We start from the raw sequence: 12,017 nt of genomic DNA, 5'->3' as shown, positions 1-12,017 counted from the left end.
GCTGAATAGGAGGCACAGAATAATAACATAATCATTATAGGATTCATATTTTTAAGGTTCTCTTATCCTGATTTCATTTATCGAATCTTTAATAAAAGACCAGTTTTGGGAATGGCAATCCCAAATCCCATGCAACACTTGTTAAGTGTGAAAATCAGATCGGATCAGTGCTGGTCATTTCTAAACTTTGATTCCCTTATCAGAGCTTTGTGACCAGTGACAACATTATAATAATTATAATGAAATGATTCTTTGAGTTTTTAATTTATTATTTTGGGATATATTAGGGTGAAATAGCCGGATATTACAATTCCATGCAACATGCAGTTTATTCATGTCATTTACTTAGCAGTTTAACAGTGGTCCAGTCTTAAACCAGTTAACTTGTACATAAAACCAGTTTAGGACAGTTTTTTTTTTATTCTTCATTATGACATCTGAACTGTGAGCCTCCCAAGATTCGTGGCACATGGAGTCAGTGCATCCGGTCAGCACACGGGGTGTAGTTAAAGCAACCTTTTAAGTCTGAATATCATAAATCCTTCAAGTTGCATCATGTCGAAGCCATATGTTCCTCCCTGAACTCTAACAGCTGCTGTTAGCACATGCAGTGAGGTGAGAAGCCGGGATCAGCGACAGGTAATCTGAAGGACGCCTTTCTCTACAGAGCCGTGCTGTTTGAGGCCAACAAAGGATATGCCTGGATATTTGCATGAATTCCACCAGGTGTCTGCCTTTGCGTCAGGCCAGATATACTGTAGCAGTCCATTTCAGTGAAATAGATGCTTTTTGACACTCAGCTTCGAATGCACCTCTGACTGTTGACTAGGTGTCGACCCTATGGCGAATCCTGATGGACGTCAGCATGCAGTGTTTATCATGGTGTTAAAAAAACGTAGCCTACAATTTATGCTCATTTGTTTTACGCTTCACTCATTTACTATTTATTTGATTGTTTCTCCATTTACTTTTCAACTTGTTTCTTTGGTTGCTTATGTTTCCAAGTAAAGCAATTGCAAAGGAATCTTGCAACAGATACATTGTTTCGTGTATGTACAGGTTGACAATGCCTGTATTTTTGTTTGCGAGCCCCGTAGTCCATCCCAAAAAGACAATAGATTACTTACTTACTTAGATTAATATATTTATATATTTAACTCTATATGTTCTTCAGTCTGTGTGGTTGAAAGACGAACAATTAACTTTTGATTGGTATCAGGCAATATAGAATAATCTCCTGGCAGTAGTTTTCTCAAATACTGGGAAGTTTTTCAGCTCTGACAGCCTCAAGGATGATCCCTGAACTGCATCCCTACAGTAAATAAAGTAACATAGGGTGGTGCGTTTGCTTGGTGCTTTGGGCCTCATCTCCGCTCACTGTGTGTTGGGGGAGGTTCACCTTTGTGTCCCTCACTATGTTGCACAGGATACTCTGCTGTCCAAAGACACGCCATTGATTGTGTTTCTATGCCCAGTGACGTACCTGCTTCCTGTCCAGGGTGTATTGGTGAAAAAACAATACATTTATAAATATTGCAGTAATCACTAAGGCCTTGTGAACAGAAGGACAAACTTTCAATATTTGCGTTTTGTCTCCCGGCATTTTAGACAGATTGTATATATAGGTTAATGTGCCATTTATTCCCTAATAAACATGTTACAGATTTTAATAAATATTTTATTACCAAGATCTTGAATAAACTGATGCTTAACACCTCTGTCTGGTTACAGCTATGAAAAAAGTTCTTGTAATAGCATTATTTATTATGTTCAATTGAATTGCTCATGTTTAAAATTTAATATGTATGTACGTATTTATGTAAATTCTCAGAATAACATTTTACATACTGTTATTAAACATTATGTAATTCAGATAGTCAAATGTTATTTAGCAGTAAACAATCGTTATTTATCAACATTAATATAGATATATATGCATTGCAAACGTCTGATTATAGGCAAAAGAAACATAAACGAACAAAAAAAATAACACCTCTGGCCTTCAGTGGAGTGTTTTCTGCATGCTGTTGTTGTGAACAGATTCACTTTAAGATACTGCATTTATAAGACAAAAAGTAGATAAATTTTACTTAAGCTTGTGCAAAAATGCACCAGTACCCACATGCCTGTGATTGCTTCTGGTTTTCTGCCCATAATCGCAGACGAAATCCCATCTCTCACCTGCTGATAACAGGGGCATATATAGAAGCAAAAGAGCAGAATGACAACAGAGAAAAAAGTTTCCCCCTCCCTCGGTTTGTTTTTTGACTCAGACAGGGGGATGAGTGACAGGTGAGGGGGATGCCTTGGATTGGAAGAGCTGGGCTGATGAAAGTCGAGCTTGTACATTCTCTTCGTGAAACAGGCAGTGCCTTGGGCTTCTCTCAACTCATCCATGGTCTCTTATCTTGAGCGATTTGGCCTAAACGGTTTATGAAATGTGCTCGCACGTGTGCGTGAGCACGTGTGAGAGATTTGGTCGGCCTTCGGCGAGCACCGTGACAGACTTTGCATGGCAGAAGTTGCGCTGCCTGGCCCCTGCTGACACATTCTCCTCCACAGCCGTGCTAAGAACTCAACGATCGGTTCCGACGACCCCTTTCTATGGGCCCACGTTGTGCAGTGTGTATTTGTCGGAAACGATAAATACAGGCCTTTTCATTTGTCATGCAGCAAATGCAGCCATCAATCATCTCGTTTCCCATGCAGATAAACCTGCAGAGAAGGATGAGGGTCACCGGCCTGATAACACAGGGAGCCAAACGGATCGGCAGCCCAGAATACGTCAAGTCGTACAAGGTGGCTTTCAGCGATGACGGCAAGACATGGAACATGTATAAAGTCAAGGGCACGGATGAGGACATGGTGAGAGGTGGATTGGGCAGGACTCTGCTGCGCAAAGACAGCGGGAGAACCAATTTTTTTTTCTTTTAATTAAGCATCTGTGTCCCATGTTCGTCTCCTTCCTGTTACTAGCAAATTTCAACAAAACAAAATAGTTTTTTTTTTTTACACTGAACGTTTTTAACATCAGGGAATAAATTAGACCTGTGCTGTACATGTCTGCCAGTCTTTCATCATCCCAATTTCCATTTTATTACTTGTTTTCCAACCTGCCTCCTCACATTAAAGTTATGCTCTCTCTGACATGGTCACATTTAAGGGTCATTTATGCATTTACTACTTCTTCTCCATCGCTTCATAATAGTTACAGTTTGTGGCTTTTCAGATTCTCGATCCTTGTTGTCCAGACAAAAATCTGTCTGTGTTTTGATTGAAATCTGTTATCTACAGCTGCAGAAACCTGATGGGTGTGACCCTTAAGGCTGGTTCATACTTCTCCGCACGTGTTTATGGCGCGTTTGACGTCCTTGTGTGCCTACGAACACCTGCCGCACTGCAAATTTGTGTCCATGTAGCAGTGTGCATGCAGCTCTGGTCACACTGCACGTGATCGGTTTGCTAGTGTCTACTTTAAACACCAACAAGGATGCTTTCGACGAGCGTTGGGATAGTTTGCAAACCCTATTGACTATTTACAAGGTAATAAAACTATGACATACATGTAAATGCATGTGTATGCGAGTACCGATTTGTCTCGATTTGAAGATCTCACGACAGCCAGCTGACCAAAGTCAACAATCCTGTGAGTTGGTTCTCTGAATTTGAAAAACATAGAAAATGGACACAAACCTCACTTCCATGATACGTGTGCAGGGAATATCAGAATAATAATTTAAATTATTATTATTATTATTATTATTATTAATACAAATACAAGTACTTCTGCAAAGTACACGGCTTGACCAGAGAACTATGAACATTTCTGTGTACGCATACATAGTGGGTACACGAGTGTTGGGCCTTTGCGGAGAGGTATGAGTTTGTCTTTAAAGAACTTAAATTATCCATAAGCCTGAAGTCATTTTCACTGTGAAGAACTTGGCAGGTTTTAAATGGATCGTAGGATTCTGACACATATAAGTGTCTTATAACCTGCAACATACAGAGAAAATTGGAAAAAGTAAACTATAGAATTTATGGTAACCCACATGAACATATTTACATATTTTAAAAAAATATCCTTTGAAACAAAGATGAAAAGCAATTATAATGTATTTGAATTCAACAAACATCTTGTTGAAAAGAAAAATAGCAAAATGCAACTGTGAGGAGGTTCTTCATAGATTCACAGAAATGGAAATATAGAAATAGCGTTAAAGTGTTATCAAAACGAGCTTGGGAGGTGCTCATTCTCCGTCCTGTTTTTCTCCCGCAAGATCTTCCGCGGAAACATCGATAACAACACGCCGTCTGCTAACTCCTTCACTCCGCCCATCGAAGCCCAGTACGTACGGATTTACCCGCAGGTCTGCAGACGCCACTGCACCCTGAGGATGGAGCTGCTGGGCTGTGAGCTTACAGGTCAGCGGCTGTGGCACCAGAGCACCGTTCGTGATCATTTTTTCCATCTCACTAGGCCCAGGGTGAAGTTGTCATTCCGGTTCCTTAAGTCAGTTCCTTATCAGCTGTACATGAACATCATGAGGGGGAAATGGTGTGAGCTGGCAGCCCCGGAGGTGGGGCGGTCCAGGCTCTTCCCTAAACCCACAGTATTAAACCTACATTCAGTAGCCACCGTAATAACTACACCTGCTCATTCACACCACCAACCCGCTCCTACAAACAGAAAACCATACGGCTGCATGTATATTATCGATCGACAAAAAAGCTCTGTTATTGGTCCGCAGAAGGTCACGTTATTGATTGAGAAAGCTTTAGAATGGACAATTCATGCAGTTTTGGACAAGGTATGATCATTGGTGCCAGACCTGGAGGTTTCTCAGAAACAGCCATGATCCAGGAATTCTCCGGCAGTGTGATGGATAGGGTTTACAGGATGGCGCGATATATAAAAATAAGATCCAGTGAGTGGTCCTACGTAGTGCAACAACAGTTTGTTATTCAGAACAGGGAAAAGGAAGTGACCAAACAGGAAATGCAACGACGTCATGCACCATAAGGGACTACACAAGAAAAACTTTACAGATTCTTGTTAAATCCATACCTTGCACAACTTAGGTGGAACTTTAGGACTAAGTGGGGCACCTACTGTAGTAGGCATTAAAAAGTGCCCGCAGAATGTGTGCCGGTAAACTGTTAAGCAGTAGCCTTCCCAGCTGTTTTTGAACCTCGTGTCACTCTAAGGGTTCCATAGGGGTGTTCCAGCACTTCGGTCAATGCACCAATCAGCTCAGTCGGTTTCATAAAGGGCGTGGCTGTGCGTAAATGCACAGTGTAAAACAGGACAGATTTACCTCATTTACGGGGTATCTATCTTAGAAATGCAAGACTTGGCTGTAAGACACATTGTGATATATTGTGGATTTTCTATCTCTATTTAGACCACATTTGATTATTTTTATATATTTTGCTAATATTGTTTATGTGATAATACGCTAAAATGCCTTTCATTATTTCAGTCATATTTCATTCTCTGATTCATTTTTCCCCTAGTAAAATAAAGCATGATAAACACACCTTTGAACTTTCATATAATTTAGTCCTTTTTGCTATGATGAGTTTTAAATTTATGCATTTTTTTTTCTTTCTTTTCCAGGCTGCTCGGAGCCACTGGGGATGAAGACAGGCCACATCCAGGATTATCAAATCTCGTCGTCCAGTGTCTTTCAGACCCTCAACATGGACATGTTCTCCTGGGAGCCAGGCAAGGCCAGACTGGACAAACAGGGCAAAGTGAATGCGTGGACATCGGGCCATAATGACCAGTCACAGTGGCTGCAGGTAGGAAAGGCTGATGGCTTCCCTTGTTAAACCAGAGTCTTTACTGCAGATTTCCTGGGAGCATTAAATGCACCGTTAATCAGCTTAAATAGGTATAGAAACTGGGGACATCTAGCATGTACTATGGTATCAATGCAGAAGAATTTACCATAGTCAAGGCATCGGTGTGTAATGAATGGTGGTCATTCATTTCAGCAGTGGGCAGTTTTATGGTACCCCTGTAATACCTTAAATCGGCTGCAGGCATGTGCCTTAAATTTTTGAATAATAAATAAAATTCCAGATGAAAAGACATTTTTTAAATATCATTTCCCTTGACTGTAGCTATGCAATGTTACCATTGCTTTCAAAGCAAAAACTGTGCTGGAGTTTGGGCGGAAAAAAGTTTTGTAATATACGCCTGATGGAATTCGGCCTGTTAACTTGAGGACGTAAAAGGTGTATTCCTTCTGGTTTATTTCATAATAAAGTTTTCAAGTGCCCCTGTTTTACTTCAGGCACGTTTCAGATTAAGATAAGAAATTCATGCTTTAGTATTTGATAAGGCAGCTCAGGGACAGGTCAATCCCATGAAAAGCACACTCCCTCACGTCACCCCCACTTTAACGCCGGTGATCAAAAAATGACTTTAGCTTCTCTCAGCAAGAGCCCCTCCCCTGCTGTAATACTCCCCAAGACCCCCCCGCTTCAGGTTAAATCCATCTCCAGTCTCACAATCTGTTCCCTTTTCCCAACCCCACGTCACATGGTAAGATTTCAATATTATTAATAAACTAGGAGCACAATCAGGATTTCTAACAGCATCTTGCTTCTTTTGTAATGACCAGGTATTTCTTTACCATGATACATAAGAAACATTGTCTCACATTATTATTATTGATTATCATTGTACCCTGTTTATATCTTCTGTCTGCACCAGGTGTGGAGATCAATTTTTCTATTTATTTATAGTAGCTATTTTTTGATATATATATTTTTTTAAAACTTGGATCTCTGAACTAGCCCTAGATCGATTGGATTCTGACCTGAGGTGGGTGCAATATTGGTCTCAGATCTTAGAATGGACATCTCAAAGCAGAGATAATATCAGCTATTAAGTGAATAGTTGCTTATACTGTACAATATTTTTTGCAGTTCAAAAATGGAAAAGACTGGTGGGAAAAGGTGTTTTTACTGAAATATAATATAGTATCTGCAGAAATAAGAAAGGGGACAGAAGGAAACATCTGCACTAGTTAGATACTCTCCACAGTTCCAGAAGACATAATAATTAAGGTTAGACAGGAGTATCGTAGCTAATATATACGAACACTCTGAGACACACGGCGTGCTGTGATACACAGTATGTTAGCGGTATTGTCCCTTAACTTGTGTCACTGGTGGGAACAAAATCCACTTCGTATGCAGGGCAAAAGCCTGCAGCGTTTCTTCCGTCAGGCGTGACATATACCGAGCAGAAGTCAAAGAAAACAAGGGCCTCCGGGTTCAGGCGGCCAGTCGGCACGGCGAGACAGCAGCCAGAGGTCACTGGCAGTCACCCTTAGAAGGATCTGCCGCAGAGGGGCACGCGAGGGTCGTCCTGCTCTCGCCAGGTCTCACTCTGCGCACGGGGAGGGCATTTCCTGAGGCTGCCTCATTGGGCCATAGCCAGGTACAATCGCACATGGAGCTCCAAGGAGCGCTGTCCATCCACGGGGTGCTGAACCTACCCTTGAGGAATCCGGGCTGCAGCCTCACACGCAGACGAAAAGGGAAGGCTTGCCTTTTACCTATTAATAAGCGTAGTGACAATAAAGCATATAGTATATCTGATCAGATCTTATAGAAGCAGAGAGATCATATCTCAGATTTTTTGTACCAAAATATCTATGTACTTCAAAGAATTCCTGCTTTCATGCAGACCATGTCATCTGACGAGATAAGAATGGCGATATGCTGGCGCTGTTCGGCGAGTGTTCCAGTTGGCACATGATGATTGCTTAATTATGCACATTAAGAGGTAAATCACACAACATGGGGAGAGCGAGCCAACAACTTCTCACAACTTCTATTTAAAAGCTTCATCGCCGCAGCCATGCTACGCTAGTGCAGTGTGACGTGCACATATGGATATCTTAAGTATATCTGGCAACGCACTGGTGCAACTCTAATGAGCTTTTGGAATATGCTTTTAACAAGGCGATATTATACAATGTATAATTTAATTATGAGATCACAATGAAAGGGGCAGTCGCAAGATAAAATCACTTTGCATTGAGATTGCAGTTCTTGCCGAGTGTTCGCAATGTCAACAGTTTATAGATGGTCAAAGACAGCGCAGTGCATGCAAAAGACATTCGTTTGTTTTTGCTATTTTACAGTGAATTCTTGTAATACACTGTTGTAATGTACTGGAAATGTATATTTTTTTCTTGCCACTCCCCCCACACTTCATCAATCATCCAAACTGGGTTGAGGGTTCCAATCCTGCCTTTGCTGTTGGTGTTCTCCTTCTGTTACAGACAGTTCCTTCACACACTCCAGATTCCTCCCACCGTCCGAAGCCATGCAGTTAGGACATTCGGCCTCTCTGAGTTGCCCATAATGTGCGATTGTGCATGTATGAGACCTGCAATAAACTGGAAACCCGGCTATGGTGATTTCCTCCTTATATACCTCATGCTGCCTGTCACAAACTCCAGATTGATAGAAGGATGGACATACTGCATTGACAAAGTCAGTGAGAGGTGATAAGGAAAGACTGCAGTCTCATTTCATCTGGATCTTTAGTTCCGGTTCACCCAAAGCCCATTTCTCGTTTAAGGAAAGCAATACTCAAAAATATGGCCTAACCTTTCTCCCAAACAGAACATGTTATATAATAGTATCAGTTTGTTGCTTTACTAAAGGTTAATGCAAAATATCGTGTTGTAGATGCCTGTGGATCTCGCCTCCATTTTTAATAATCTGCATTGTACTCCGCAACTCTTTAAACGCCATTGTATTTGCCGTGGCCATTGTTTGTATCGTGGCGAATAGATAAGCGAATATCTCAGCTTGTCAGGACGGTTTGGTGATATGCCATTAGCAGTGATGCTTTCCTTCTGACTCCAGGTTGCAGCATATTTTAGCTTTCTACTTTCAACTCGGTTTCCTGTGAGGCAATTAAGAAGCAGCCCATTGGCTCAGAAGGTACCTCTTCCAGGGTTATGGGTTAGACTTACCCCCCCTGGCCTGTACACTTCATATGTTCTTTCTGGGTTCTTCTGCATGATGTCCAGGTGTTCTGGTTTTTATTCAATAATCCATAAAAATGCTGATTAGCTGAACAACTCTAAATTTTCCTCGTGCTTGACTGTGTGGTGCACAGGGTCGACCGCCTAACTAAGGGGTTCCTTGCATTACATCCTACTCTTCCAGGCCACTGTTACTCCATGGGGATAAGTTATCGAAATTGTATAAGTGAATAATGTTCTCATCGTTTCAGCAGTGTTTTTCTCTACCGCTAACCGCATAAGCGCGAAATACCGCTTTAACAAAATTGTTTGTGAATTCCCACTTGAAGTTAAATGAAGTGTCCTATCATAATTCCACTGGCTGTTTCATACCGTTCCATTTTATTCCAGCTCTGCTTGAAGCTACCGGGGTGGCAATGTCTGATATTCCATGGCTCTTTGGACGATGGTGGCAGCATCTTTAGGCTTTAAAATATTCATTGTTCATAGTTTATTGTGTGTCTATTGTGTGTCATCTGCTGTGTCAGACGTTACTGTTATGTGTGTGCGCTGCTCCTCTGTGCCTTTTAAATTGCCCCTCGGGGACAAATAAAGTTTTTTGAATTTGAATTTGAAATATACCTACCTACCTCCAGTCAGATAACTAATAACTGTTTATCAAGGCACTTAATCTAAATATACTCCATTCTTAAATGCTTTAAATATGTAAATTCAAGTAAAATGATAATTTTTTTTCTCCAAAATATTTCAATCCTATTACTGCAAGCTGGTGTCACGGGTTCGGGAAAGTAGTAGAATTTTTCTTTTAAATCTGAGTTTATTTTATGGCTGACACATTCGTCTTAGGGCAGAACTAAGTGAAAAAAGGCAAAATAAAAGAAACACAGGTAGACAGAACCATTACCATGAATAAGGGGCTTCACCACCTGCATTAGTATCTCTGTCGCACTGTCCTGTTCTTGCCAGTCTCTGCCCAAACTGCCTCCGGCTGTGAAAGACAAAGGGGGAGCATGCAGTGTCCATCTGCTGTCTGCGGCTGCAGCACCACTGCGCTCTGCCGCATCTCACTGGAAATGCCATCCCATAATTACTAAAATCAGACAGCTGTGCCTTGTTGGGACAACTCCCAGGGCCCGACCCTCTGATTCCTAGGGGAGAGGAGGTTAAAGGAACTGTCTCACATCCCGGGTGCTGATACTTTCAAAACACCTTCTCTTACGGGCTTGCACTAAGTACAAAAGGCAAATTGCATTTTGCAGTGTGCAATACTTTAACTATAGACACTGCTGAGTGACACCAGCCATCAAACACAATGTCAGACACTTGTCAATGATGCCTTTTTGTTAATTAGAGCAGTACTCCTTTGCTTTTTTCCTGAGAATAGCGCTGAAAATGTGAAAATAAAATGAAAACAGTCACCGATTCAGAGGACAGCTATTCAATGCAGTGGAATTCCTCGATCTGTCAGCGGGACAATGCATGCCTGTCACACTGCACAAACTGTCCAGGAATGGTTTGCGGAACATAATGAAGAGGTCAAGGCGTTACCTTGGGGGAGGTCACCCTAGCCGCCAAATTCTCCAGATCTGAATCCTAAGAAGCATCACTGGGATGCGCTGGAGCAGGAATCTCAGTCTGCAGTGGTTCCACCTTGCAACTTGCAAAACTTACAGTATCTGATGCTAACATCTTGTTGCCAAATACCACATAACACCCTCCGAGGTCTCGAATCCATGCCTCAGCAGGTCACAGCTGTTATGGGGCGACACCGAGGACCAGCAGCGTATCAGGCAGGCGTTCGTATTGCTTCTGCTCTTTCTTGTGTGACTTGTGTTGTATCACTTTGGTTATATTTGGCATATATATCATTGACTCCTCTTGGTCTTTGTTGGGTGTGAGCGATAATAAATCGTGAGATATGGGAATTATGCAATCAACAATATATTTATTAAGGGAAGTATTTTCTTTTGTGGTGCTACTGGGGACCAGGCAGGAGCAGAATGAAATTAAAATAAAGCATAGGTTCAGAACCAGAATATGGGGCCTGTCTTGAGGGTTTTGCCTGGCACAAGGCACTGGGTTGTTGAAAACACCATGTTATAGCTACTCCAGGAACAGCGGCTACTCTGAACATTTCTTAGTGGTATCGCAGGGTCCATGTCACATGATCTTGTGAGAAGAATCTGAAGTTACTGTGTCAGTACCCATAATTCCTAATGGCTACACCAGTGTTTTCAAGGTCAAAATCGCCGAAGAATAGAAGTGGCTGTCATCTTGCTTTGAAATATGAATTGGGATTGATGTCATTTGTAACTGTCCGATCTGTATGAGAAACAATTAGCTTATAAAAGCACTGTCTACATAATGAAAACAAACGTGTCAAAATCCTTCCATCTGTTTATACAGCTGCCGCAAGAAACACTCGCCTTACATTTCTGGCTTACTGAAGGGCTGCCTTATGTGACCCCAGTGCACTGGTAAATGCAGACAGTTGATTTGTAGAGTCTTTCTCAACATCTGAATTCTCAAGCACTTGAAAGGCATGCAGATGTGTGCCTTTATGAGCAGAAATGAAACTTGTCCCCTTTGTTCTGTTCATACTAAACAAAGGTCTAGCATTCTTCCTCGCAGTTGTCTGCATTCCGGAATCTAAGGTCAAACATTATTCATGGCAGATACTGTAGGCAGCTGCACGCGGATGATATCTGTCCCCGTCGCTGTCTGGAGCCGCAAACGTGTAAACCGCCCGTACCCCACCTCGCTGGCTCCGAAGCATCCTCACCGTATCTCCGGCTTCACCAATGCACCGGAAGTACAGTGTAAGACGTCCATTTTTGCATTTAAATACCTTAATTATTAAATGACTCACTTGACACCGTCCCCAGCTGGTATTGGGGTGAGAGCAGTTAAAAAAAAAACAAACAAACAAACAAAAAAATTGTAAGTAACAGGAGGTTCAATGAAAGCCTGAAGGAAAAGCTCACCCAGTTTAAAAAC

At 41.7% G+C, this 12,017-nt stretch overlaps 1 protein-coding gene across 5 annotated transcripts in view; it reads left to right on the top strand.

The window, feature by feature from the left end:
- The window catches only part of edil3b (EGF-like repeats and discoidin I-like domains 3b), a 125,601-nt gene that overhangs the window by 81,234 nt on the left and 32,350 nt on the right, over positions 1–12,017 (top strand). For all 5 annotated transcript variants that reach the window (XM_049019260.1, XM_049019263.1, XM_049019262.1 and 2 more), the window contains 3 exons: positions 2,710–2,865; positions 4,281–4,425; positions 5,621–5,805. In XM_049019260.1, the coding sequence (XP_048875217.1) occupies positions 2,710–2,865; positions 4,281–4,425; positions 5,621–5,805 (486 nt within the window). The remainder of the gene's footprint in view (positions 1–2,709; positions 2,866–4,280; positions 4,426–5,620; positions 5,806–12,017) is intronic.

This window comes from Brienomyrus brachyistius, chromosome 7 (assembly GCF_023856365.1).
Source record: "Brienomyrus brachyistius isolate T26 chromosome 7, BBRACH_0.4, whole genome shotgun sequence".
NCBI classification, from domain to species: Eukaryota; Metazoa; Chordata; class Actinopteri; order Osteoglossiformes; family Mormyridae; genus Brienomyrus; species Brienomyrus brachyistius.
Note: the sequence above shows the minus strand (reverse complement) of the source record. Positions and strands in the feature narration are given on the sequence as shown.